General features: G+C 40.7%; 1 protein-coding gene and 1 pseudogene across 2 annotated transcripts; one reads left to right on the forward strand and one right to left on the reverse strand.

The window, feature by feature from the left end:
• Nucleotides 1-504: 504 nt before the first annotated feature.
• On the forward strand, nucleotides 505-11,050 carry RIOK2 (RIO kinase 2). 2 transcript variants are annotated; one of them, XM_059873902.1, is made up of 10 exons: nucleotides 505-699; nucleotides 1,253-1,391; nucleotides 2,074-2,190; nucleotides 3,006-3,181; nucleotides 4,745-4,833; nucleotides 5,963-6,154; nucleotides 6,535-6,627; nucleotides 7,583-8,116; nucleotides 9,052-9,148; nucleotides 10,738-11,050. In XM_059873902.1, the coding sequence occupies exons 1-10, from the start codon at nucleotides 634-636 to the stop codon at nucleotides 10,897-10,899; spliced, it is 1,665 nt and encodes a 554-aa protein (XP_059729885.1). In that variant the 5' UTR covers nucleotides 505-633; the 3' UTR covers nucleotides 10,900-11,050. The 2 variants fall into 2 exon arrangements, with proteins under 2 accessions (XP_059729885.1, XP_059729886.1); XM_059873903.1 differs by having other exon boundaries at nucleotides 9,055-9,148.
• A 9,007-nt stretch (nucleotides 11,051-20,057) lies between these two features.
• Nucleotides 20,058-25,554, reverse strand: LOC132341796 (ketosamine-3-kinase-like; annotated as a pseudogene).
• Between the last annotated feature and the right edge of the window lie 2,376 nt (nucleotides 25,555-27,930).

Genomic DNA, 27,930 nt, shown 5'->3' on the forward strand with positions numbered 1-27,930 from the left:
TTAACGTGAAGGAAACAGCAACAAGTGTTGACATTTTGGCATTCAGAGCTTGTTTTTACAGAGGCCTAGGTGATGGAACGTGAACGTTCTTCACTTTCTTCTAGTGAAATATTCGCTATGAAGTGTAAATGAAGACCAAAGAGTTTTTCTCTGCATTAGCTTGCCAAAACGTCTGGATTTGTGTTTGAAAAGGTTGGCAACACCAGGTTATCCTCCGGAGAAGAGAGCGCTTTCCCAGCCAGACCGACCCCGCAATTCCCCAACATTCCGCACAGTCCTAGAGCGTCACGTGACAAGCGGGCAGCACTCCTCACGGGAACAGGTCCTGGCAGCTGCACGGGCGTCCCAAAAAACTCACCCGCGGTAGAGAGGCATGAAAGGGGGTCCCACCGAGCTCGGAGGAGAACTTCTCTGCGTTTCGGTTCGGGTTCCCGGCTCGGTGACGGGCGGAGCGCGGCGGGACCCGGCGGAGCGAGGCAGCGCACGCAGCTGCCAGGACCTCGCCAGGCGCTGCTGCGCATGCGCGGCCTGTGCCCCTGCTGCTCGTCGGCCTCATTTTTCTCCTCATCCTTTTCCTGATCTTTTTCCTGCTTTACCGTTTTTTCCCGTCCCTGCGCCTCCGCCGCTGCGGCCATGGGGAAGCTGAACGTGGTGATGCTGCGGTACCTGTCCCGGGAGCACTTCAGGGTGCTGACCGCGGTGAGCGGGCCGGGCCGGGCCGGGCGGTGTCACAGCCCGCGGCGGGAGGGCCCGCCTGTGGTGCCGCTGCCTCCGCTGGGGCTCCGTGCTGGCCTGTTCTGGGGATGGCCCGGATCGGGCCGGTATCTCCTTCGGCCGCCTGGCTGGGAGGAATCGGGAGGCACAGGGAGTTCTTGGGGATGCTTGGGGGTTCTTTGGGGATGCCAGGGAAGTCCCTGGGGATGCCCAGCTGGTCGCAGGCCCATCAGGGTGAGACAGCATCCCCAGCGTCTCTGCTCTCTCTGCTCCCCCTGACTGGGACTGAAATCTAATTAATCGCTCCTGTCGTTTCTGGCCCTGAAGAGCTTCTGTGGGTGGGTTGTACATAGGCTGCCAACGAGCAGTGAAGCAAATAGAAAGGTTTGTTAAGGATTAAAATGTAGAAAGTTAAGTCTTAAAATCTGTAATCTTTAAGAACTGCCTATTTGGGAAGGGATCTTACTCTTGAGCCAGATCTGTACTTCATTGTACTTCAACACAGTGCTGACAAATCTGTTTTTAATTACACTTTTAGGTGGAAATGGGCATGAAGAATCATGAAATAGTTCCTGCTAGCTTAATTGCTTCCATTGCCAGCCTTAAACACGGTGGCTGTAATAAAATTTTGAGAGAGTTGGCGAAGCACAAACTTCTGGCTTACGAACGAACTAAGAGTGAGTTTGAATTTTGTGTTAGACTCTCTTTCTTATCCTGTCCCCAGTCCCTCACAGTGGCACCTGCCCAACAGGTTGGAATGTAGGAGTGCCCAGAGTGTTTGCCTTGCCTTCTCTTGCACTCAGCCTGGAAATGTGGGTTTGTGCAGCCCGAGATGCTGTGTCTGCTTGTATCTTTAGAAGTGAGAGACAGAAAAAAGATGAACAGTTAACTTTCTTTTTTGCTGAGAATAAGGTAAAAAGAATCATCACTTGAAGCAGTGTTCAAATGTGTGTAGGAGTCAATCCAAGTGAGTGATATCCTCACAATTCTGGAACAGACTGCACAGTCCTTGGACATTTCACTGCCTCAGGAACAGCTGCTAAAGTAGTATTAATTATCTGCCAAATGACAAAGTTGTGCAGGCCTTTCCCCATTCCCTTCAGCCTTTTAGGTGGATCTGGCCCTGTGAACACCATGGGGATGTTGTGTTCTCCCTTTTGTCCCAGTTCTTCCGAGGACCGAGGGTTGCTCCAATCCAATTTAAACATCTTCATCATTCAGTCAAATGGGGCTGGTAAAAGCCAAGGGGTGAAATATTACCTGGGTGCTATGTACTGCAAGAAACAGCACTGAGTTGAGTTTTATTTTAAAAGCGATGTATGCGTAACAAGGAGTGAAATCTATTTTATTTTTACCCAGCTGTCCAGGGTTATCGGTTAACTAATGCAGGCTATGATTACTTGGCTCTGAAAACTCTCTCGTCCCGACAAGTCATCAGTTCTGTGGGGAACCAGATGGGTGTTGGAAAAGAATCAGGTAAACTAAAATAACATTTTAAATAATTTTTTAAAGCAAACACATCTGTAATACTGCAAATATTTTGCTAGACACTAGGGGAGTTTTCCTCTGGATAGGCAGATGAGTTAATCTGTCAAACACCGAGATGTATTTGAATATAGCACGTTCAAGTGCTCTGTGAGGCTTCTGGCCACATTTGAGTATTTTTTTACAGCTGTGTAATTGCATTTTGCCCAGTTTGTTAGTTTCTTAATTCATTATTTAAAAAGGTACTTTGCAGGCAGGTGCTGCTTGTGTTGTGCTTTGTGAAGAGTTTCAAACCATTTAACAAAATGATAATTTCAGCTTTTTCATCCCACTTAAAGATAAGGTAGTAAAGTAAAATAGGCTCAAAACTATGGGAACACTATCTTGTTTCCTGTTATGTTCATGTAGTTTGACACAGAATGTGACTTTTGTAATAAGATAAGGGGATTATTTGGGATAAATACTAGAAATTAAGTTTGGGTTATTTGTTAACACAAAATTAGGAGTCTGGTCCCTTGGGTTATCTGTCCATTGATCAGGAAAAAGAAGCTCTTCCAGGATGGGGTTAAGAACACCATGGTGCTGAAAGATACTTCAGATTCCATCAGCATTTCTTCTACTGGAGTACCATGAACTCTTTTACAGTAACTTCTTCATGTTCAAACTTCTGATACACACTATGTAATTAGCTGCCTTTGCTAAAACTTGTGGGTCAGAAAGGGTGAGGAACAAACTTCCACTGCACTTTTTCATCTGCTTGTTAGATATGATTAATTCTTAGATCTGTGCTGTTACATATTTTCTAGATATTTATATTGTTGCCAATGAAGAGGAGCAACAGTTTGCACTGAAATTGCACAGGCTGGGGAGAACCTCCTTTCGCAACCTGAAAAACAAACGTGACTACCACAAGCACAGGCACAAAATGTCCTGGCTGTACTTGTCCCGGATAGCAGCAATGAAGGAGTTTGCCTACATGAAGGTAGGTGGCCACTGACACAGAGCCAGCAATAGCGGTACAGGCTGGAAGATGCTTCTCAGGCTGTCTTTTGATCACTTTGTGTTCACAGTACTGGTAGGATTTATGCTTCATTTTTTCTCTCCCCTCATGGACTTAAAGTATACATTTCAGAAAGTTTCAATGCAACGTGCTTTGTACACTTCCCAGTGCCAAAATTAAGCTTTGCCATTGAAATCCCATGGAACAGATTCAGGTATCATGAGAGAATTTCAAATTAATGATGTTATTTATGGATAGATAATCTGTATATCACCAGTTCTGCAGTTTTTCCTTCAAAATTTATTGCATAAGCTGGGAAGCAGTTGTCATTTTTTAAAAATTAACCTGTGTTTTATTTTACCAAGCTTTCACTGGTTGCTGTGCTGTTGATGGAAATCTTTCAGATAAAAACTGGTGTTTTGATTTAAAAAGGCACACTTAGTTCTGTGCTATGAGAAAAGATTTCATTATTCTGCGAATCTTGAATTCTGTGGTTTTTTACCTGATTCAAAAAACCACAAATATTGTATAGTGATGAAAGATGATTGCTGAAAACTAATTACTAATAAAAACCCAGTTTTCATTTCTCCTTTTGTGTTTTTCAAGAGTAATATTTACATGAAATTATTTTCTTGTTCTTGTAAATAATGAACCATGATTAATTGTCACAGTGGCCTCCACAGAGAGAGAAAGAACTAACATCATTATTTAGAACTTCTGTCCAGGTGGTCCAGCTGGTAAAGCCTAATGTGGTCAGAACTTGTAGGAATGTCATTGTGGGGGTCAGGTTCCCTGAGCAGAGAATTGGGGGAGGTTTAATTGACTGCTGAAAAGCAGTAATACTTAGGTAACAAAACCTGTATTTATGTTGCTTTAACTTAGGACTCTCTCGAAAAGTTCACTGGTAACAACAGAATGAGTAAAAACAGAATGAACCCATTAAAAAGTTGAGTAGTTCCAGTGAATGACTAAATTTGTGCTAGAAAATGCAAGCAGGAGAGCTTCAAAATGTTATGACCTATCTTTGGTTAATCTTAAGTGTGGTATAAAGCTGATTATTACTGTTTAAGGATGAACTTGTGTTCACATACACAAACAAACACATACTTGTGTTTACAGCAACTGAGTATAGATTGGCTAATCAGGCAGGAGTGTATTGCAGCTTAGTGTTGTTTTCGAATGGAAAACGGCAGGAATTGTTTTCTAATGCCAAACACCCCATTTCCTATTTCTATTACTGATTCCACCGGCTAATATACCAGGTAAGGTTCTGTCATTTCTCCAGTTTGTTGTGATTTTCTTCCAGATGCATGATAAATAAACTGTAGGCAGTGCACTTGGTGTTTAAACTTCTGAGTTTTATTGTCTTTGCAGTGAGAGTTCCAATGGCTGTGAAGCTGTTTTCCTTCCTAGGCATGTGATTTGGGCAATATATGCTGCTATCACAGTGATATGTACTGCTTACCTTAGGTGTGGGTTTGTCAATATGTGTAACGTTTCCTTAACTATTTAATTTTAATTTTTCAATGTGTTGTCTCTTTCCAGGCTTTGCATGACAGAGAATTTCCTGTTCCAAAGCCCATAGACTACAACAGGCATGCAGTTGTTATGGAACTTGTTGATGGATATCCTTTGTAAGTAGTGAATGCTTGAACTCTCTGTGTTACAGAGACCCTGACAACCTTAGGAAAAGTAACAGGATTAGGGTTTTTCCTTGTTTTCTACACAGAAATTGCACATTCTATATGTTACTTTGTATGTAGAGTATTAGTATCCCTCATGTTCTGAGCTCCACTTTGTGATGTTTGCTCTGTTAATACAGGTGAGTTTGTAACTCAGTTCTGCACTGTTTATAACAGACTACCATGTATAATTTGGTTTTGCACATTTGAAAAAAATTGTTTTGCTTGAGCTTTTCAATCTCTAGAAACATTAAATATTATTGAGGTTTGTAGGTGAAGGGTTGGTTTGATTTTGAATGCAAAAGGTTTGTCTCTTTCATACAATAACCCAGGTCTAATCCAGAGATTTAAAGTTTCAAGTTACAAACCGGTCCATTGTCTTGTATAGGATTCAAGATCTTAAGTTTAATCAAAAGGGAATTAATTCCAAAGTAAAACAGTTGAAGAATAATGTGGAAAAGACTTCCCACCCTCATTTGTTAAATAATTCCGCACCCATTGTGTAAACAGAACAAATTTCTTGTGGCAGTCTGCAGTAGAAGTTTAGTTTTTCTTCTTCTCCTAACATAATCTAGAAAATCTGATTTTGTAGAAGAAAATACCACAGGACATTTGAATTTCAGCATAAGAAGATTTAGCTCCTGCTGACACGATAAGATTACCTAAAACATTAAAGTTTACAGAAACATTAAAGTTTACTGGTCCATTATTTACATAATGCATTATGACAGCGGTGCTCAATGGGAGACAGTGAGTGAGTTCAAGTTAGGTTTAGCCTGGATATAAGGAGATAATTTCTCCTCTTGAGGCCAGAGAGGCAGTGGCACAAGTTGCTTGGGAAGGTTTCACTGTCTCTCTCCATTCCCAGAAGTTTTCTATCCCAGCTGGACAGAGACCTGAGCAGTCTTGGTCTGGTCTCAGATTTAATCCAGCTTTCAGGAAGATGCTGGACCAGAGACCTGAGGGCCCTTTTAATTTGAATTACTCTGGCATTCTGTCAAATGTATTTCGTATACTTTATCTGCATTTTTAAATTAAATCTTTCAAGGTTGAGATTATTTAATTTTACCTAATTTTCCAGGTGCCAGGTGCGCCAAATGGAAGATCCTGCTGCTGTATACAGTGAATTAATGGACCTGATTGTAAAACTTGCCAATCATGGTCTGATCCATGGCGATTTCAATGAGTTTAATCTCATCTTGGACAATAACGACCATGCCACTTTGATTGATTTCCCTCAGATGATGTCAACATCACATGCAAATGCTGAATGGTAGGTTTAGATCCAAAGGTGTTTTCTAGGTGAATCTGACAAATGCAGATGAAAGCAAACAGTCAACCATGACTCGTTTCCATAAGTCTTATCCTGAATCTTTTTCTGCCACTGTTGTGTTGCAGCACAAGTAATGTTCCAAACAAAGAACGAGTAGAAAGGTCTCTGCAGAATAAATATGTGATTAATTGCTTCTCAGAGATAATATTGTTTGGTTAAGCCACACTCAGAAATGAGCTGTGTCAAGTTTCCCTTCCTAGCCTTTTGGCTTGAGATCACTAATAAAAAATAATTTTCAAATAAAACCATGTAGTGTAAGTGCTTCTTATTGCAATAGACTTCACTGATTTTTTGTTTGTACAATTCTGTATTTTTTACAGGTATTTTAACAGAGATGTTAACTGTATTAAGGAGTTCTTCAAAAAACGCTTCAACTATGAGAGTGAGCTCTTCCCAACCTTCAAAGACATCAGGTAGAAATGACCAGATGAATTTGAGTTTTATTTATGGCACTAGTGTTGGTATTCTGTGAATAGTGAATTCCTGTGAAAGATGCCTGTGGGAGAATTAAAAAAAATAGGCCCAACTATATAATTTTAAGTTACATTTTTCTCAATTCTATTGTGTTTTCTTCAAAGTTACTCTAAGTGGTTTTCAAATGTGCTTTAGAATCCTTTGCTGCCTTCTTTGTTTTCTTGCAACCAAGGAAGAGAGGTCAACCTGAAAGCTTGGTCCAAATGGTGAATGTCCAGGAAATTTTAACAGTGATGCAGAATCAGCCTGTTTCATTTTAATTTACAGTTTAACAATTCAAATATATTGAAGATTAATTTGGGTTTCTGTTTCAAAATTATTTTAAATGCTTGTAAATAGAGTGGCTGCCTCCTTAGGGAATATTACATTTAAAGTTTTCTTCCTAGAGTCTTTTGCTCTTTCTGAAAAGTAAACTTACTTTCACTCATTTTAAGACCGAAACTTACATTGAAACTGTGTAAAGAGACTTAAACTGTTACAATGAAAGCGGTTTTATTTCATACGGAGCACTTTTCCTAAGGAGTTCCACACTTTAATCAGCCTTTGTAGATCAGATTCTGTTTGCTTAAGCATGATTTGAACTTAAACCAAAATGTTATTCCTGCTAAAGTAGAACAATTTCCTGAAAAAAAACCCAAACAACTATAAATGCAGGTTATGGACATGGAATCATCTTCTGGAGGAGTTTTCTTCTCTTGGATTACATTCTAAATTAGTATTTCACCTAAAGCTCATCACCGTCATGTATTTTGTGTGTTTCAACAGTGTATCTTTTTTGTTAATAGTGGGTAATTTTAGTCTAGCTTGGTTAGCATTTTAAACCCAAAATATAGTATATTGGTAACTTGGCTTATTAAATTCAACATATTAAAAGAAAACATTCCTTTTCCACAGGAGAGAGTGTTCTCTTGATAAAGAGATTGCTGCCAGTGGCTATGCGAAGGAGATGCAGGAAGATGGTGAACTGCTTTACCCCACAGGTTCTGATGAGGATGACAACACAGAGGTGTTAGAACTTCCAGAGGATGCTGAGAAAGAGCTCAGCTTCTTCAAAAATGAACAGAACAGTGAAGACTTCACATGTGAAGTGGGTGGTTTCTCTGAAAGCAGAGCCTCTGACAGCACTGCAAGCAGCAGTGAGGAAGAGGCTGATACAGCTAAGAGCAGGGAAAATACACAAAGACTAAATATGGCAGAGTTGAGTTCAGCCTTGGAAGAAGATGAAGGGTCGGCTGTGCCTTGGAAGTCCAGTGAAGATGCAGAGAGTTCTGCATTTACTTCTTTTAAGGGCAAAAGACTAACTGAAAATGCTGCTGAACTGGAAGGTCAGACAGGTCAAGGAGGGTGCTGTGAGGGTAAGGAGAATGAAGAGGAGTGCCCTGAGCTGGTCAGCTCATCAGCTTTAAATGAGGAATTCAGTCATTACAGGTAAAGATTCGCATTTACTGTCTAGAAGTCTGGCTCTTTCCTTGGCCCCAAAAATGTAAATGTGTCAAGTAGCTCAAGAAGGACTGCTCTTCAGCTGCCCTTGTTTAAACTGAAGACTAAAAACTAAATTTATTTTGAAAATATATTTATTTTGAATATATATTTATTTTGAAAATATACCCTTCCTATTGGTGGTGTGATTGTCCACCTCTGTTGTATTTATCTAATGAGAAAACAGGTTTTGCACTTCAAAGAGCAACCTATTTTCTGTGGTAGATTTTTTCCCCATTTTCTTCATTTCAGCTAATATTGATAATGAAGGAGTTCTTGATGTTAAAATAGTGCTTCTAAATAGTGCTTCCCTGAGGAAGTTTATAATTCAAATACTTTGTGTCAAAGGCAAATGTTCTGCTGCTTACTCAGCTGAAGTTATCAAGAACAAGCTACTTGGAGTGTTTAATTCAAATATATTGTACTGTATGTTGTTCCGGCTTTTAATTCCTTTCCTGACATACTGAGAAATTCCTGCTTGCCTTCAGACTAACCCTTTGTGTGTGAAATTAAATTTCTTGAGTGTGCCAGCCCACCATGTATGTGGATGCAGAGATCATACTCCTCCTCATTTGCTTTTGCTTTTCAGTTAAACACTGTCAAAACGTGCAGGATCTGAAGTGCTTTAGTGCCCTGAGGTTTCTCTTCTTGTGCTCGATACTTACATGGCTGTTGTGCTACAAATTCTTTCACAAAGTGCCTGTCTTGAACAACCACTGTTAATGTTTAAACTGGTTGTTTAAACATGTAATGTTTAAAACTTGCATATTTTGTTGCAAGTTTTCAAGTTGTAGCCCAGAAAGTGAAGACTCAACAGGGTGCTTGTAAAAGCAAAGGTGTGTTTATCTTGCCTGTGGGATAATACATTGATTTATGTGTTTCAGTAGTGAAGAGTGTATTGTTCCCATTGCTGGGCACAGAACAAGGACTAAGAGCATCACATCAGTCAGAAGTGTTGGGAGCTGTTCAACCATTCCTCCGGTAAATATTCTTTTGTTATGTTGTCATCTGGTTTATCCTCAGACCACCTTAAATTGCACATAGCTGTTAGACCCTGTTTCTGAAATTATTTTCTGGCATGAATCATCTTTAAAAGCAGTTACCATCTACCTCTCCAGTGTGTATATCCATTCCCACAGAAAAATAGGACTGATACTGCTGTAACTGCTTACAAGGAGTGCTTTCCAGCACTCTCCTTCATATTTTGCTTTTTGGTCTCTCACTGAAGCACCATATCAACACTAACAACTCTCATTTACCCAATAACTAATTTATATTATTATATGTTAATGCACAAACAGCATCAGTTTGTCCATTTCTGTTGCTAGCCACAATTAATATTTTTTATTTTGAATGTGGATACTTGAGTCTAGATTTAATTGTGCCTTTCTCACCTTTCTTCTTAGAGATTTCTTCACATTCTTTTCTGAAAAATTTCTGTGAACTCACCTTCAACAAAGATCTCTGGCAATTTGAATTTGACCTTCTGAATTACATAAATCAGGACATTTTCAGCAGAATTTAATGTGCTTTTCTTCAACCCCAGAGCAGGCAGTAGGTGATACGTCTACTTGGTATCAGGAATTTTGGAACACCTGTAGGATGTGATGGTGGAAAGACTGAGGAGTCTTTATACCAAGTGCTGCAGTTCAGTAATAAAATTTGTTGAACTTACATTACATTACATGTAATAATAGTATCTGCCTTGCAGAATTTATTCTAGCAGGTTTCCAGCAAGATATGACTCCACTATGATGAAATAGATGAAAATAATTTGATTTCTCTTTTTTGTCCAAAAAAAAAAAAAATACACAAGTGTGCACTTGGCATCAGTGTGGCAACTTGAGCTGGGACCAAGCCACAGTCTGCAAAATCATGGCTTTGTTTTTGTTGTGGGCAGATATTGCCATCACAATGGAGAGCATAGCTCAGAATGAGCCACAGGTGCAAGTAACAAATGAGATTTCATAGAACTACTCCAGTTTGTTGGAATGAGAAAACCTGAAGGAGGAATTATAAATCACTTGTCCCCTTCTCTCTTAGCCACACTTGTTTTACGGGGTTGTTGTTTTGTGTTAGAATCAGTCATATTTTTTTGTAATCTAAACTTCAGAATAACCAGGGTGCTAAAAACACAAGCACAAACCAAACAATTACTGCTGGGCATGGAGTGTTCTGCAGTATAATCAGCTTTTACATTTTTGTGTAAGGCCTGTGTTCTGCACTGAGAGGTGTGGGTCCTTTAGCATCTCAGTAGGGAATACACTTGAAGATTAACTTCAGAATTATAAAAATATTTAAAATGCTATTTATTATAATGAAGACTATCAGAGCACACACACAGCACTCCGTGTAGACCTTGTCCATAGCAGAGAATCTCCTTTTTCAGTCAGCTGAACTATGTTATGGTTTTCTTACAAGGAAAGAACTCAGCTCATTTCTATAGTCAAGGTGAACATCATGAGTCATGAATGTTCATGCTGGTCCTGAAAAAATTCTGACATCATGTCGTGTCATACTGCTAAATGATTTTAAGAAGTTTTGATGACAAATTGTGTGTTTGTTTGTAGGAGCTGGTGAAACAGAAGATAAAGCGTCAGCTGACCAAGCAGCAGAAATCTGCTCTGAAGCAACGTCTGCAAAAAGGGGAGGCAAATATTTACACCAAACAACGTCGAGAGAATATGCACAACATTAAGTCAAGCTTGGATGCAGCCAATTTCTGGGGATAATTTATTAAAGCTCCTGTGGAACATGAGGAATGTATACAGCTAAAAGGATCATGCTAATTTACCAATAATCCTTTTATGTAAAGGAGAAATTTCTGCTTTGCAAACCAGATGTTTTTCTGGAAGTTAATAAATCTCATTCTAATTCCTGTGACTTTGACTGGGAGGTTGTGTTTTGTGTTTCTAGTCACAACTGTTGACTGTAATTTACAGTATATCAGTAGTATTGATTAAGATTATGACAGGAATTTCCAGTAGTGTTTTGTCATAACTGAATTGTGGTGTCTTTGTTTTGCAGAGGCACAAAAATTCTTTTTCCTAAATTTTAGATGCACAATCATTTGTTTAAATGTAAAATGGAAATAATTTTTGCTAAGCTAGTAAGAGGTGACATTACTTTCTTTTAACTTTTCTTCCAAAACTTGGGGACTTAGATGTAACAAAACCTGATATCATTGGCTGAAATAATAATTTAGTGCATGATGTGCCTTGTCTGCTGGAGCTTAGAAACAAAAATAGTAGAAATCATTAAAATATTTATTGGCACAAGCACATTTTGAAGTGCTGTTGTACAAAATAATACTGAAGCACAGAAAACCCTGTTGCCATCCAACTACTTTATTCTGAAGGTAAAAGTAGCTTACAGTAGGTATAAAAAGTTAATCATAAAATAATGAAATACAACTGACAGAGATCTCTAAAAGCAGTATTCAGCAGTCATTTAGAAATTTTTCAGTATTTTGCTTGGTAGAGTTCATCCCTCATATGTCACTGTCATTTGCACAGAGTGCTATCTCAACATAATTCCATTAATATTTCTGTTTTAATCATCAGTACTGGCAGAGCTGACCAACACAAATTTCATCTCGTTTGTGTATCCATTCTGATTAGTTTTGGAGTTTTGGAGTTGTTTGGTTGATGGTTTGTTGCTTCTTTTTTTTTTTTTTTTTTTTTTTTTTTTTTTTTTTTTTTTTAAATATTCAGTGTCTTCACATGACCTGGACAGTACTCAGTCGACAAGAAACCCCAAAACATTAAAAAACCCTACAATACAATCCCTACAGACACAGTGCTCATTGTGAACGCCAGGAGCCCTTCACAAACACCAGAATGTTTATCTTTCTAGTCACCATAAGCAGACACTGCTGCTGTTTTACAAGAAGTAACAGGAAGTGATGTAACTGGCAGTTTGGGATGTTAAATGTGAAAATTCCAACTTCTCATTTTCACTGGCACTCACTGGCAGTGGATATTCTCACTTGCGGCTCCCAGTTCCCTTCACTACCCACGACCAAGGTACAGTAGCGGCTGAAGCCTTTCCCCGTCAGGAGCCGAGACGTGCCCCTCCCCGGCTGCCCGCCCGTGACCCCTTCCCGCCGGGATGGCCGCAGGATGGGGAGGCGGCGGTGGCTCTGCGTTGCCTGGCGGGGCCACAGCAGCCTCATCCGCTGGCGCTCCGCGCTCCGGGAGGAGCGGGCGGCATCTTCGCCGCCGCCCCGCACCGGGAGCGCCGGGCCGGGGGCGCCGCCGACAGGCTCTGCAGGCGAGGACAGCAGGACCCGCTCCTGCTGTCGCGGTAGGGACAAGACGCGCTCGCAGCCTGAAACTCCTCCCCCTCCTCCATCTCCCCGGCCAGAGCCCCTTCCCTGCTGCCGCCCGCCCCTTTACACACCGGGGGTCTTGGTGCGTGCCCCCGGTACATCTTCCTTTCTCCCACTCCTTTGTATGGCTAAGGAGGGATGTTTGACAAGACATAACATTGGCAGTGAATCCTCTATTTTTTTTCCTTGCTCAGATGTTGCATCCTCAGGCTTGCTTGGTAATTCCTCTCAAAGAGGCAGTGTTCTAGCGATCTCTATTTTCTGGAGGTTCTAAATGCAAGGAAGGGAGGGTGAGAAGTTTGTAAATGATAGATAGGCATAGGATGACAGATACTTGTCTTTCAATACAGTGGAAAGCAAAGTGATAGCAGAACTCTAAAATAGCTTTATTTATTACTATATGATTTAATTGTGAGAGATATTTAGGTTATTAGATCAATATTAAATACATTCTTAGAAAAGTTTTGACTTCTAATGTTCTATTGAAGATAAAAAGAAAACCATGCTGTTTTTAAGGAAATACCTCCTTCTCAACACTGATTTCAAAAGCCAGTTGCTGACCTTTTTTCAGATTTCTCTTTATAGGGAAGATTTATCTTGTTATTTAACCACTGCCTTAAATTATCCACTAATATCTTATGAAGGAATCTTTCAAGTGTCTTTTTCTATGGCCATAAATCTCTGGCTTCAGAGAAGTAATTCCTTTCTAAAAACATTCATCTCTCTGCTGTCACAACATGGAGCCCTGTGGCCTGCATTTTCCTCTCTGTGCTGCACTCTCTCCTGAGTAATCCTGTCATGTTGGGGTGAGATACAGAGGAACCTGCTCCTTTTATCCTCACTCTACCTTCAGTGCAGGCGTGTTTTTCCAGAGTGCATCATCCCCCAAGCTCTGTGTTACTCTGAATTTGAAGTTTTCTTCATAGGACTGGCACTAAGTAACCTTTTTGAGTGAGCTATAATTTTGCCTTTCATCTGCTTTAAGACTTTTGAGTTGTGCCTCCTCTCTGCATCGGAAATATAAAACCTCATATATTTTGCTAGGCATAGACAGACTTTTGAGTTTGTTTCACCCTTCATGCCTTGTAACATAAATGACAGAAAAAATATAAAATAATACCCCTGGGTTTTAGGGTTTTTTACCTCATTTTAGTTAAACTGATGGATTGTGGGGGGAAAAGTGCGGGATGCGGAGGTTCAGGGGCATCACACCACAACCAATATGATCCAGTGAAGCCAAATTTATTATCCCTAAAAAGACTGTATTTATATTAATTCTCTACTGTCCACGCGTCTCTAGCTAATACATGATTGTTTAACCCTAGTTGTTCACGCGTCTAAGACAGGATTCTGATTGGATCATCTGATTTTTCACGCGTCTGGCTGTAGTTTTCTGTCCCACCCATGAACTGTCTTTTTCCTTACTTTCCCAAGCTCACTGACAAACCTGCTGAGTCCAGGTGACTCTTCTTCTTGTATCTTTTTCAAGGATATACAGACCCCATTTTCTGAATATGTCCATTATTGCTTGTGAATGTGTCCATTGTCCATTATCCCAAGCAGGCTGGATTGTGCATCGGCTGAATATGGCCATGGTCCTGCAAAAACTCCTCAATCTGCAAAAAATCCTCAACATTGGATCATATTTTAATGTGACTTTTTGGATATCATACTACTAGAGGTATCATGTACCTAACTCGGCAATCTGAAGACCATAAAATTTCCTGGCTTCTGACTATTTCTAGGATGTGATATCCACAGTAAATTGAAAGTTTAAGGGAGGCCTCCCAGCTAAACCAAGGAGACAAGAAAACAACAAAAGGTAACAATAGAAGAGACAGATACTTTCTAGTATTGAAATTGTATCATCATATCAGAAACTGTAGCATGTTTTCTTTCTTGAAAATCTTTTTTTTAAATCCTGGCTGATTGAAAGCTGAAGATCATGATCATAAAATTAGTTCTCAGATGATGCAATTTAGAATTTAATCTTGGCTTCACAAAGTGAAGAATTCCTTTCATTATTTGACTGCTGTGAGCACATATGACAGGCAAACTTAGGCATGTGTGTGAAAAGATGTTCCCTCTCCCTGTTAGAGTTGACTATTATGCAGCATAAGCAGAATAAAGCTATCTTTTTATCTCCTTTAAAAAACACAGTGTGAATGTGGCACTACGAATAAGTGGATTTTGTTGTTCTTTCTGTTGGTTTTTCTCCCTGAGAATAATTTGACTTAATTTATATTACATATCTTAGCTAGTGAAAACTTTTGTAATGTTATTATCTTCCAATATAAAGCAATACAAGTGTTTTTTAAACTACAGATTTTCACACTAGTTAAACAGAAGTAACTTTATTCTGTTTCATTTTCTGAAATGGTACCTTTTAATGATGTAGTTTTCCTCTGCTGTAATTGTAATTTTTTTTTCTTTTTAATATTAATGACGTTTCACCCCAAAGGTACAAATTTATTCCTCAATATGCTTTTGCAATACCCTTCCAGTTGCATTGCCAGTCCTCTACCTGAAGTTACTCTGCTCATTGTCTAAATCAAACCTATGACTGACCTAAAGCCATAGTGACGTGTGATACAAGCCTATTTCTAAAATACAACACAATAATAACAAGCAATATTTTTTCAGTATTTTCAGTTAAGATTTTGTTGGTACTTTAAAAATGCAACTCTGTGATGTCTTTCATTCTGTCTCTTCTCACACTTTACCCTTCCAGAATTTAAAAAAAGAAAAATATAGGAAGATGTATAGGATGTACTTGGAGAGAAAGGGGTCGGAGTTGCCTCTAAAAGAGGTAAAAGAAACCTAACATGGACACTTGTAACAAATCCAGTTTTATTGATATCTCCTGGAACACCTTCTATTTTTGTCAGATGGATTAACTAAGGTCTCCCATGGAGGAAAGGAAAAGCCCCTGAATGTATGGGACATGCATGGCTTTTTGGTTCAATATTTTATTTTTATAAAATGTAGGGGTTTGCTACAGCTTGGTAAAATCTTGGTGCAAGATTTTAGAAAAAAAGCAATACAGCAGTGTCACATGGGGTCAAGAACTCTGCAACAATCAGTTAAAAAGTTGAGGAGGGAGTTATGCTGAACAGACAAATTAGGACTGAGGTACTCACTAATCTGCAAGGAAATATAAAATCTTATATGAATATAAATCTAATATTTCTGTGTCAAACTGAGCCTCGTTGAGAAAAGCTGGGTGGAGAGTTTAATTCTGACAGAAGGGGAAAAGGATGGTTGATCTGTGAGCTGTACGTAGACAGAAGCTGAAACAATGATAGAAAGCATGACTGCACAGAGGGAAGCTGTGCAAGACAGTGCAGACAAAAATAAAGGGATTGTGACGGATCTCGGGCAGGGGCAGGCAGGGACACTAATAAAAAAATTGGCAAGTGAGGACTACTAGGAATTCAATAAATAGTTGTTCTTTTGTCACATTCAATGCCTAATGACAAGCTAATTCCATACCACTTCCTGCCTGCTTTTATTTCTGTTAAAACAGCCTCACAGCACTTTAAATCACCAGATCTATTTTGGAGCAGCACTGAAAAGTACCTAGAAAACCAGTACTAGAGTGCAATATCTGTATCTGCAGGCAGTTTTTGCAGGTGGCAGCAGTCCTTGGCAATGAAAAGAGAAATTACACCAAAATGCTGGGCATGCAGGAGCCATAAGCAATTTAACAGGTTCTTAGGCAGGTTCTTGCAGAGAGGTGTCTGCACAAAAATGACAGTAAAGCCCAGAGTGGTTGTAGAGACTCCATTCTTGGAGGGTTACAAGACCAGCAAAGACCTGAGTGATCTGGCCTGCCCTTGTGGCTCATCCTGCTCTAAGGAGAAGATTGAAATAAGTGATCTTCTGAGGTCTAGCCCAACCCAAATTTTCCTAAGATTCTTCCCATTGAGTTCTGATTTCCATGTTTCCCTTCCCCTGACTTCTCTCCAAGGCAGAAACTAATGTTACTCAAATTATGCATAATCATATCCCAATCCACCATATAATTCCCTAAGGAATTAATTTCAAAATTTAGTTTAAATTATGCATGTGGTGTGATACATCTTGAGAAAAGACTTGGAACTATTAGAGGACAATATAACTGCTCACAATATAAACTACAAATACAGCGTATATTGCAGAAGAACCCAGTGGTTTGTTTGTTTGGGTTTTTTACCCTTTTTCCTTGTCCAAACAAAAATAAAAAGTCAGTAAAATTATGACAGAGAACCAGGACATATAGAATGAGAGCATGGATATAAGGAAATTTGCTCATCACACTAAGAACTTGCAGAGGGAGCCAAAACAGAGGAATAGATGAGAAGCAGGACACAATCTTCAAAATGTGAGAGAAAAAGATAAATACTAACAAAGGCATGCCTAAAACACTTAAGGCAACAAAACGATCTCAGGAGACAGAATTCTAAGAGCATTGCAGAAATACACAAAATGCATTTTAAAAAAACCCCAATTAACTTCTAGAATTGCAGTATCTTTTTGAGGAACCACCAGCACTCTGCCTTCAGGAGAGATTTCATTCCCTTCTCCATCCCCTCATTCAGCTGCTGTCTAGAAGTGCTCAAAGACAAGGGATCCACAGAAAAGGAGAGCTTGCTGTTACATCCCATTTGTCTGCCTCTTTATACCCCTTCCAATTTTAATGACAGCACAAAATAGCTTTGAAAAAATGAACAAATATCCCTTACATTAACACTATGAATACAATTGTTTACATTTGTGTAACTTAGAAATAACACTATTTTTCTTTGATGACAAAAATACTTTGATTCAGTTCTCTTAGGAAAAGGTCACTGCTGAAGACTTACTGTTTGTATCAGTGAGTTTATTTCACATTTAAGACTGTCAGAAAATCCACTTTCATATTTACTTTGCCCTGCTAATAATAAAAAGTATTTGGTATTTTTGAAAAATCAACATCCTTGTGGAAGATTTGTAAAGAGAATGACCTTGTTAAGTAACTTCTAAGTTTATTATGGAGGAAGATGGATCAGTTAAGGGATCTAACCAGGCTGACTGCTGGCTAAAGGTCCACAGCATTTTCTCAATGAACTGGACTAAGTTTGGGTTAATGTAATGAGTTAAAAGGTACAGACAGAGCATTTTATCATCAGCATCCACACACTGGTAAAATACATAAAAAATTGAAGGCAGTCCTCAAATTGCACTGTAATGAACAGCGCGTACATTTTCTTCAGTGACACACTGCTCCAGACCAATCCATGACCATGCATATTCCCATAAACACCTTGGATGATCATAACTCTCTCACATAGTAGAGACTTTTAGCAGGTCAGAGCAAGCAGCTCCCCAAGAATAAACACAAGATATTAGGCTTTAATTTCAGAAACAGAGACAACCATAATCAACTGGAAAACTTTTTTTTAAGCAACAAGGTAAAATCAAAACCTATTTTACCTATTTTTGTTTGACTCTTCCTTAGTGCAGGAAGAGTCAAACAGCCAGTGAGATAATAGCAGAATTAAGGAGCAAAAACTGTTGGAAGTGACAGCCTTCTCCAAAGTTGCTTCTACTTTGGGTAAGTAACTGTAAAACCAGCACCCAAAAAACCCCTCAGTAATACGCCAATGTCCACTGCAAAGCCATTTTTGTTAATAAAAGTAATTCTCCAACACTCAAAGTGCATGTTAGATATCATACATCTCTCTCACCTACCTGGTACTCTTGCACAGAAGCACCAATACTAGACTACATCAAGAAGAGAACAATTTCTCTATTAACACCTTGGAGGCAAAAGCTGTAGTCTGTGGAACTATCATCATGGGCTTCTGACACTGGTGAGGTGCTGTCCTCTGAATTACTTATTTATCTTCTTTGGTTTCTTTTCTCTTACTACAAGAGCTACAGCACAGGCACTCAGCAGGGACTGGGATATAAAAATGTAGGAAAGGAAGACCTCCTTGCTTTCCAGGTGGGAAACCTGGAAGGGAAACCTGAGCCCAGAGGTGCCTACATCTTCCCCTCCCTAGTCTGTCTGAGTCCCTGCAGACCTTCACAGATAATATTTTACAGCGAACAGTGCAGCACTCTTCATCTGCCTTAGAACTCTCATGAACATAGGTGCACAGAAACTGCACAATCAAGAGTGGGCACATTCCCAGTTTCAGAGGCAGAAACAGTGTGGTGTACTGATTGTTGTGACAGAATAAGGGTCATAAACTATCCTTGATAAATACACTGATATGAGAAAGCACAACCAGTAGAATCCCCTTGGAATAAAAGTTACTTGGCAGGCACTCTATAGTATTTGCTGAGACCCTCGTGGCAGGAAGGAATGATGACTGACTCCAAGTTCTCAGAAGGCTAATTTATTATTTTATAATATATTATAATAAAAAATGCTATACTATACTAAAGAATACTAAGGAAAGGATATATACAGAAGGCTAAAAAGATAATAATGAAAACTCATGACTCTCTCCAGAGTCCTGACACAGCCTGGCACTCATTGAGTCAAAACACTCACACCAGAAATCCAATGAAACAATCCCCTGTGGTAAACAATCTCCAAACACATTCCACATGAGCAAAATGGAGGAAAAGCAAATGAGATAAGAATTGGTTTTCCTTTTTCTGTGAGGCTGCTCAGCTTCCCAGGAGAAAAATCCTGGGGAAGGGGATTTTTCAGAAAGTGTGAATGTCACACCACCCTTGTGGAGAAGCTGCGGGGTACAGCCCATCAGCCAACCCTGGATACACAGGGCAAGTCTCCTCTGACCCCCTCCCCTCCAATGCTGAATTTTTATAGTTTTCTTTGGGGGTGGGGAAAAAACAAAGTTCCAGCTGATGTAATTTTATGATTACATAGAGACTGAGTCATTTTAGTTCACACATGTAAAGCATGTAGAGGTCTTACTTTATTAGCATATGCAGGTATGAAAAGTTTCTTGTATTTTCAAGCCAATAAAACAAAATTCAGCTTTTGGTGACTGGTTGAGCCCTTCCTTGGCTTAGCTTCCATTGGCTGCATTGCTTTAAACAGAGCATGGCCACAACACCTCCATACCACTCCATCCTTTGTTTCCTGCTTCTCTCAGGGCAGCACACCAGGCTCCCTCAGTGTCCCTGCTCCTGGGGCTGCAGACTTCTTGTTTCTGTTGAACTACTACCATGGACTTCTCTTTGCTCAGACTTGTCTTTTAATATTTCTCCACAAGGACTTAAATAAAATGTTAGCTTATGGCACCTGTGCTCTAAAGCTACAGAAAATGTAAGTGAAGATTGCACCACAACCAGATAGCATGGTTGTGTGGGCAGTGACAACAGTCAAAAAGCATCTTCTGTTTGCAGTGGTGAGAGAATACACCTCCACAAGATGTGTACATGCAGTGTCTTACCTGGAGAGTTCTCTAAGAATGCATACTATTCAACATAAACATAATCCAAAAAAAAGAAAATAACTAGCTCTCTTCTGACCAGAAAGAACATAAGGACATACAAGCATGCTAGGAGGCACCAAAATTTCCCTCAATTTTATAAGAGAATAGTCTCCATCCAAAAGAGTCATATTAGCAACACACTGTAGGTCTTTAAAAGCCTCTGGACACAACCTTGAGTAATGTGCTCCAGAGGATTCTTCTTAAAGCAGGGAGGCTGGACTTCATGACATCCAGTGATCCCTTCCAGCCTCACCCACCCTGTGATTCGGTCATAATAAATGGCAAGTCCAAATCCCTTCTCACAGTTCCTGTTACATTATTTTCCTGTTGGCTTTCAAACCATGTTGTTAACATTGCTCTCATGCTCACAACTGCATGAGAAAGAGGGGGGAAGACATGGGAAAACACAAAGAGCAACTTTTTTTTAGGCATCTCCTCAGTATTTATTTGTATTACTTTACATAATCTCAAGTGCTTTCTGGATGCTGAGATTAGTTTATTCACTAGGCAAATGAAGAAGCTCCTTCTGCAGGTATTTCCAGGATAAAGATATTCCCAGCAATCCTAAAAAGTACCGACTTGGTACTCAGTAGAACTCACAAATTCTAAGGTCTTCAGCTGAGCAAGGTGGTCAAGTATCTCACAGGGCTTTTTTAACATCACTACACCTTCAGCTGCATCAGCAAGTCTGGGGTTTCCAAACAGCACAAGAAGTACTTGGCTTAAGCAGCAACTTACATTACAGGGTTTCTCATAATGTTTACAGAAGACCGCCTGTACCCTGAACAGAAATGGTTCCAGTGGTTCATGTAGTGGAACAGCTGATAAAGCTTCAGGCGTTTCTCAAACCCTGCGGCTCCGGGGATTTTACTGTGATCAGCAGAATAAAAAGAACTGCTGAAGTGTCCAAACATCCCAGCTATTGCAAGATCGTACTCTGAATGGCAGTAGAAAGAAGCTGGATCAAAGATAATAGGACCAGAATCATCCTTAGCTACATTTCCTCCCCAGAGATCACCATGCAGGAGATTTCTACACCACAGAAAAAACTGGGTATCTTCAGCTGCAGGGGGGAAAAGCAAGACATGTAAATTACTACAAACATTCACCTTAAAATGTAGAGGTTTATCTACAGACTTTAAACTTTTTAAAAGTCAGTTAAATAAACCTGTAACTTCAAACAGCACAGGACCAAGAGAACAGGGATGCTGAGCAAATCCAGAGGATTCCTGTTTTTCATAAAAGCTAGCAGCAGAACAGTCAATCAAATCTCTTTTAGGAAGACAGTAAAGAATTTAAAACTGCACTTGGTGCTGTAATATTCATTTAATAACAACAACTACCACCATTTCAGCATTAGAAGGCTCAGGCATTTCTCAGCAACCTTGAGGAAGTACCAAAGAGCCAAAACTGCAGTCACTTAACCAGATACAAACAGAAAATCAACAGTGTGCAGAACAGTACCGCTTATGTACATTTCTCATCATGGAAGTGTTCCAGGGAGTGAGAAATGTGATCTCCATCTGTAAGATTTCCCAAATAGTAAGGTAAAGTGCTGGCACTTTGTAATTCACTCTGGAATGTTAGCATAAGGTGATGTAGAAAAAGCCATTACACCTTAGAATAAAGGGCATTATACTCCAGACTCTAAAAACTGGAGTCTCCTACTGATAGAACCTGGTGCTCACCAACAAACAGGAACTTTGTTTTAAGAAAATAAAATCTAGATAACTGATACCAGCTGTCACTGTATAAGAACTGAGAGAATTGCTTGTTCCTGAAGCTGTGCCCAAAGTTCCCTTGCTTCACTATCTCCTAAGCTCCTTTCAATCAGGTCCATCTGGGGCTGGATCCTTTGTCTGGCAAAGAAACTCAGCCAGTCACTGCGCCAGTTGTTCACCTGAAGGACCAGGACTGCAGATGTCAGTTCTACACCACACAAAAGGCAGATTTGCTTCTTTTTCAAATAAAGCTTTTGAGGATCGCACAGCATTTGGGCTGGTACCATCCAGGACAGTAAGTGCTACCGATTAATTGAATATTATCTTAAAATGGAGGAATAATTAATTTTCTTTTAGAGAATAAAACCAAAAAAAATTGCAGAGCCATCAGTGTCCAGTGAAGCTATAAGTGCTGTCCAAAGCACTACTTTTCTTAACAGGATAAATCCTGCTTTTTCTTATTCATGTCTCCACAAAAATTCATTTATTTACATTATGATAATTTTGACCCTTTATTTGTCACCGAAGGAAAAATGAGGCAAACTTAAAATTCTATCAGTCAGATGAAATACAACCTACCTGTGGAAGATAACCACAGTAGGTAACTGTATGAAAGCCAAACTGATCCACAAACTGGACTTCCATTTGCCTTTGTCCTTTACCTTTTAAACCAAAGACAAAAATTCAGCACCAATGACAAAATACTGAGCATCAAAAATGCAAACGAACCTTAAAAACTATGCAAGGGTACAATGCTGCTTCCCTTGATAATTAAAAATGTTGCACTTTTTATGCTCTTTTTGTTGCAATGGTTAATGTTCTTTTTGTTACAACGGTTGCTGCTGCTGGTTTTTAAATTTAAAGCTTAGTTAAAGCAGTTATACTCCTTAGTTTTGTATTTTGAGGTACTGTATCTCTTTTGATACCATGTCCTTATAGAGATTGTGGTTCAGGCTCCCAAACTGAATTAATCACAGAGATCCAAACAGGGCAAACAAAAGCAAAAAGAACATCCCCACCTGTGTGTTTCATCCCAACCTATTCTCATACTATCTTTAGTAGAAGAAGATGAACCTTTCCTGAAGTGGCAAAAGCTATTTTAATTATTTTGTAAATTATTCAATAGGTTAAATTTGCAAACAGCTCTGTACTGTACCAACTGTGCTCCCTTCTTTCTTCATCTTCTCTCTAAGTTGCTGGTTCTGAAGGTGAAGATCAGCCAGCTAAGTTCCAAGCTGTGCTGAATGTCTAAGAAACAAAAAGAATGTTATCAACTCTGACACATGAACGAATTCAGGTCTTGATATTCCAGGAGTTACTTGAAAATGTCTATCAAACAAGTAGCTGTTCTTCAGCTCTAACAAAATCGCTTCCCAAAATATTCCAGTATTATAAACACTTTGTTTTCCTATCAAGACTGTATATTAACACAGACAAAATGTACTTACCTGTTTGTTTCTGACACCACTATTGAAAGTGAAATCATAAATTTACTAACAATGATAAACTATTAATTCTAATTCCTGTGTGATATCACTTCCCTAAGTATTTTCAGTAAGGTATGTGTAAGAAAGCATGCACATAATGTGGAACATGTTACGCCTTTTTTAAAAATTTCCTCTGGAAACTGTCTTTGGAAAATAGAACCAAACAAGGCTGATCCTCTTCCTTCTATCACTGTCTCTGGCTGCTCTTCTCTAAAAGGCCTCAAAGATGGGTGTCAGGTAGGCCTAGTTTATTATCTATTTTTAATAAAAGCTGATCCTCTACAAAGTTCAGGAAAGTCTTGTAGTAATTGCAAACAACCCCTACAGCCAGTTGTCCCCATGTTAACAAAATGATGTTCCTTTTCCTTTTCTTGACTGTTCTGAACTTTCTCTATTCTAAAGACACTGTCATTTAAAGCAAATTTAGGTCTTCATTTTGTTCCTATTAACGGACATAGCAGCTATCCCCCAGAATGTGCACCACAAAAGTACCATTTGAAATCCAACCCAGCGTGATCTCTGTTGTTTCTCTTGGGACTCACTGAGAGCTCTTCATGAATCAAACCCTGGCAATGAGCAGGATGAGGGACAAGACTTAAACCTGGCTACAGAAGTTCTGAAAATGAGAAAAGAAATTGGTGGTGATCACCTCCCCAGTGGAATCAGATGGGATTCCAGATCATATTAAGTGCTAGTTGCAGAGAAGGTCAAAAGTTTGAAATTATCAAAATGAAGGTTAAGAGTTGCAAAAATATTTAAATCAATATTAATTCATTTCAGTAAGTGCCTCTGCATACTCATGGCAAACATTACAGCACTGGTTCTTATACGAAAGGCAAGTACACAAAAGAGGTGATCAGGTTGGTCGTTTTCCCTACTGTAAAAAGGAACCTTATTGTAAAAACCACTAATTACCTAAACAAACAAGCCAAAAGTAACCAAAACCCAGAATCACTTCTTGATGTATTATCACTTTGCTAGGTAAGGCATTATGAAGTATTTATACAATTCTCTGGTGTATAACTTCTCATATGTCCCTTGACATGCTTTACAAAAATTTTAAGCAGTTCCTCCTATGAAAGTGAGTGATTTAATTGTCATATAGACAAAATTTCTGATCAAAGGAGGCAAAAATAACTGTTTTACCTTTGTAAGCTCCTAATTTCCAAATGTTCCATCACCAGCACAGTATTGTCCCCAGGCAGTTCTACAACATTGATGGGTTTAGGCACTCTTACTGTCTGCGTTTTCAGGATGGCTTCCAAACTTGCCATTTCTCCCAGAAACATTATTCTGGCCTGCCAGATATTAAAGAAAAGCATTAGTCTCTATAAGCATCAGTCACAGGTAAAATAAAATAAAATATAAAATAAGAAGTTTGGAGCAAATATTTATTGATGCACAAGATACAGACAGAATTGTACCATCAGGCTTGATGATAATTTTACAGTTGCAGAAATTTCAATTTGTAAAACAAAGTGAAAATCAACTTAGGTTCTAACATAATCTATAATTTAGAAACTCTGTTTACAGTTGAAGGAATGCAAACTGCATACACACAAAACATGTGCAATATTGTATTAATACAGCAAATGTCCAGGAAGCCATGGACAATATACACCATCAGCTGGCAGGCTAGAAGAATGGCGCTGACATTCACAGACACCATGACTGTCCAGACCAAGAAATAGAGGCAAGCTTCAAAACCAGCTCTATTTGCAGCCACAGAACCACAGAACCATGCAATCGTTAAGGCTGAAAAAGCCCTCTAAGATCCCTGAATCTAACCACTAACCCAGAACTGCCCTGGGCACTCCGTCAGTGCCTGACAACCTGGTGTATGAAGAAATTTTCCCCAACATCCAATCTAAACCTCCCCTGCCACAACCTGAGGTTGCTTCTTCTCACTTGTTCCCTAGGAGCAGAGCCTGACCCTGCACCCTCCTATCAGGGGGTGTTGCAGAGCCACAATTCCCTCCTGAGCTCCCTTTTCTCCAGGCTGAGCTCCTCTCCCAGGTCCCTCAGCCGTTCCTGGTGCTCCAGCTCCGTCCCCAGCTCCGTTCCCTTCTCTTGACATACTCCAGCCCCCCAGCGCCTTCCTTGTCATCAGAGGCCCAAAATTGCCCCCAGGATTCGAGGTGTGGCCACATCAGTGCCCAGCAGAGGGGACAGTCACCACCCTGGTCCTGATGCCACACGCGGACCCCGGGATGCCGCTCCCGACGGCCGCGCCCGCCCAGCCCCGGCACCCCCGATCCCCACCCTACCACAGCTCCCCCTCGCAGCTGCTCCTCACGAACACCCGGCCGCGGTCCGTGTCGTAGCTCCGGCCCAGGCTGACGCAGCCGCCGCCCGAGGGCCCGGCCGGCCGCAGCACCGCGGCGTCCCGAGCTCGCTTCGGCGCGTCCTGCATGGCGGCCGCCGTGAGGGGAGCCACGGACGGGAAAAGAATTAAAGACACGGGGAAAGGCAGGGAGAGAAGGGGCGGACAAGGGGCAGCTGGGGCGGAGAAAGGGCGTTTGAGGGGGGTAAAGGGAGTCGGAAAGGAGTCAAAGGGCGGCTTAAGTCAGCGAAAAGGCCGCAGAAGCGGCTGGGGCAGCTAAAGGAGCTGGGCTGATGGCCCCGGGTGCTGCTGTCAAAGGGCTCTCACTGCTCATATGCCAGTTTCAGTTTGCGTGTTCAGTTTTTTTCTTGTGCTCATGACAGAATCAATTACAGAATCGGTGAAGGGTCCGAGTTGGAAGGATTCCTTGAGTCCAACTCCTGCCTCTACACAGGATACTCCAACAATCACATCTTGTTCCTGAAAGCGTTGTCCAAATGTGCACCTTGAGCTCTGTCATGTTGGTGCTGTGACCGCTTCCCTCTTCCAGTGCACAAACACCTTCTGGGGGAAGAAACTTTTCCAAATATACAACCTAAACCTCCCCTGATACAATTTCAGGTCCTCTTGGGTCCTGCCACTGGGCACCACAGAGCAGAGATCAGTGTCTGTCCCTTCACTTCCTGCACAAACCTGAATACAGCAATGAGGTCTCTCTCCTCTGACTGATTGGGAAAGAGCTCTGAGATCATCAAGTCCAGCCTGTGACCAGACACCACTTGTTCAACCAGACCATGACATTGGTGTGCCGCGTTCCTTACAAACTTCCAGGGACACTGACTCCAGCAGCCTCCTTGGGGAGCCCCTTCCAGTGTTTAAGCACCCTTTCTGGAAAGAAATACCTCACAATGTCCAACCTAAACCTCTCCTGGTGCAGCTTAAGACTGTATCCTCTCATCTTGTCCCTTGTTCTATGGGAGCAGAGCCTGACCCCCACCTGGCTGCACCCTCCTGTCAGGAGTTTGCAGAGCCAGAAAGTCCCCCTGAGCCTCCTTTTCTCCAGGCCAAGTCCCCCAGCTCCCTCAGCTGCTCCTCATTAAGCAGCTGTGCTCCAGCCCTTCACCCATCTGTTGAGTTGGTTGGTTTCTTGGGTTGGTGGCCATGAGTTGGTGATCACAATTACCCCTGCCACAATTGCACTTTCCCCAGTTTGATGAGTTGCCCTTATTTTGTTCCTCATAATCTGGCCTTGTCTTGGCTGTTCACCCATGTGTCCTTGATTTGATGTCAGCATTGTGTTATGTTTGGTCTTAGTTTACCTCAATTTGCTTGCTTTTATTATTTTTCTGTAGCTTCTGCAACTGCTGAGACATGTTAAACATAATTTATCTATCTGGAAGCCTGATGGTTCATCACAATCAAGTACTTGATTTCTCCCCTGAGATTTAGTTTAGTTAGTCTGATCCCAAGGATGGAGCTCCTCTGCTATGGAGACAGGTGGTGAGAGCTGGGGGACTCAGCCTGGAGAAGGGAAGACTTCAGGGAGACCTTTGAGCCCCTTTCATAGCCTAGAGGGACTCCAAGAGATCTGGAGAGAGACTTCAGACAAAGTCTGGAGTGACTGGACAAAGGGTTATGTCTTCAGGCTGGAAGAGGGCAGGGTTAAATTGGATATTGGGAAGAAATTCTTCCCTATGAGGGTGGTGAGGCCCTGGAATAGCGTGCTCAGAGAAGCTGTGACTGCCTCATTCCTGAAAGTGTCCAAGGCCAAGCTGGACAGGGCTTGAAACAATCTGGGGTAGTGGCAGCTGTCCCTGCCCATGGCAGGGGGATGGAATTATGTGGTGTTTAATCCCCTTTCAACCCAAACTATTCATGGATTCAATGAAAGCAAAGATCCGTGGAGAGCTCTGCCTGACACTGCCATTCCTTGTGTCTTCTTTGAAAGCTTTCAGGTGTTGCAAGACTTTTCATTTTGTGTTTTGAGGACATGTCCCATTCCATCCTTCTATGGTGTTGGTGAGGGTGGAGGAGCAAGAGTGGGAAAAAGTGATGGGAGCAGTAATTGTCAATAATGATGTGTACTTAAGAAACCATCAATAAAAGTTTATGCAAATGAGATATATATCTTCTGCAAATGAGGTATAACCTTCTGTTTATACTCATTTACCTCCCATTATATTTTCCACAGTATTGCTGAAACTGGCAGAAGTTTTAGATTCTCAAAGTTTATACTTTCAAAACACAAGATGTTCAAGCCTATTTTGATTATTCAAACAAGTGATGCAGTTAAGCTGTATCCCATCATTAAGCAGATCTGCATGACAGAAAGACCTAAGACAGGTTTCTGTCGGAACCCAGGACATTCCACTGGCTGCCCTGGAGGACTCAAGACCCTGTCAGGGGGCTCAGAGACCTTGGCACGGAGTCAAAAACACCTGTGCCTTTGATCTTAGCCCATGGAAG

This window comes from Haemorhous mexicanus, chromosome Z, assembly GCF_027477595.1.
Source record: "Haemorhous mexicanus isolate bHaeMex1 chromosome Z, bHaeMex1.pri, whole genome shotgun sequence".
NCBI lineage: Eukaryota > Metazoa > Chordata > Aves > Passeriformes > Fringillidae > Haemorhous > Haemorhous mexicanus.

Excerpts from the sequence above, each read along its gene's own strand:
- RIOK2 (XM_059873902.1), top strand. The coding sequence starts at position 634 with ATGGGGAAGCTGAACGTGGTGATGCTGCGGTACCTGTCCCGGGAGCAC. Across the intron at positions 4,834-5,962 it reads CTTGTTGATGGATATCCTTT|GTGCCAGGTGCGCCAAATGG; the intron begins GTAAGTAGTGAA and ends CTAATTTTCCAG. Across the intron at positions 6,628-7,582 it reads CCAACCTTCAAAGACATCAG|GAGAGAGTGTTCTCTTGATA; the intron begins GTAGAAATGACC and ends CCTTTTCCACAG.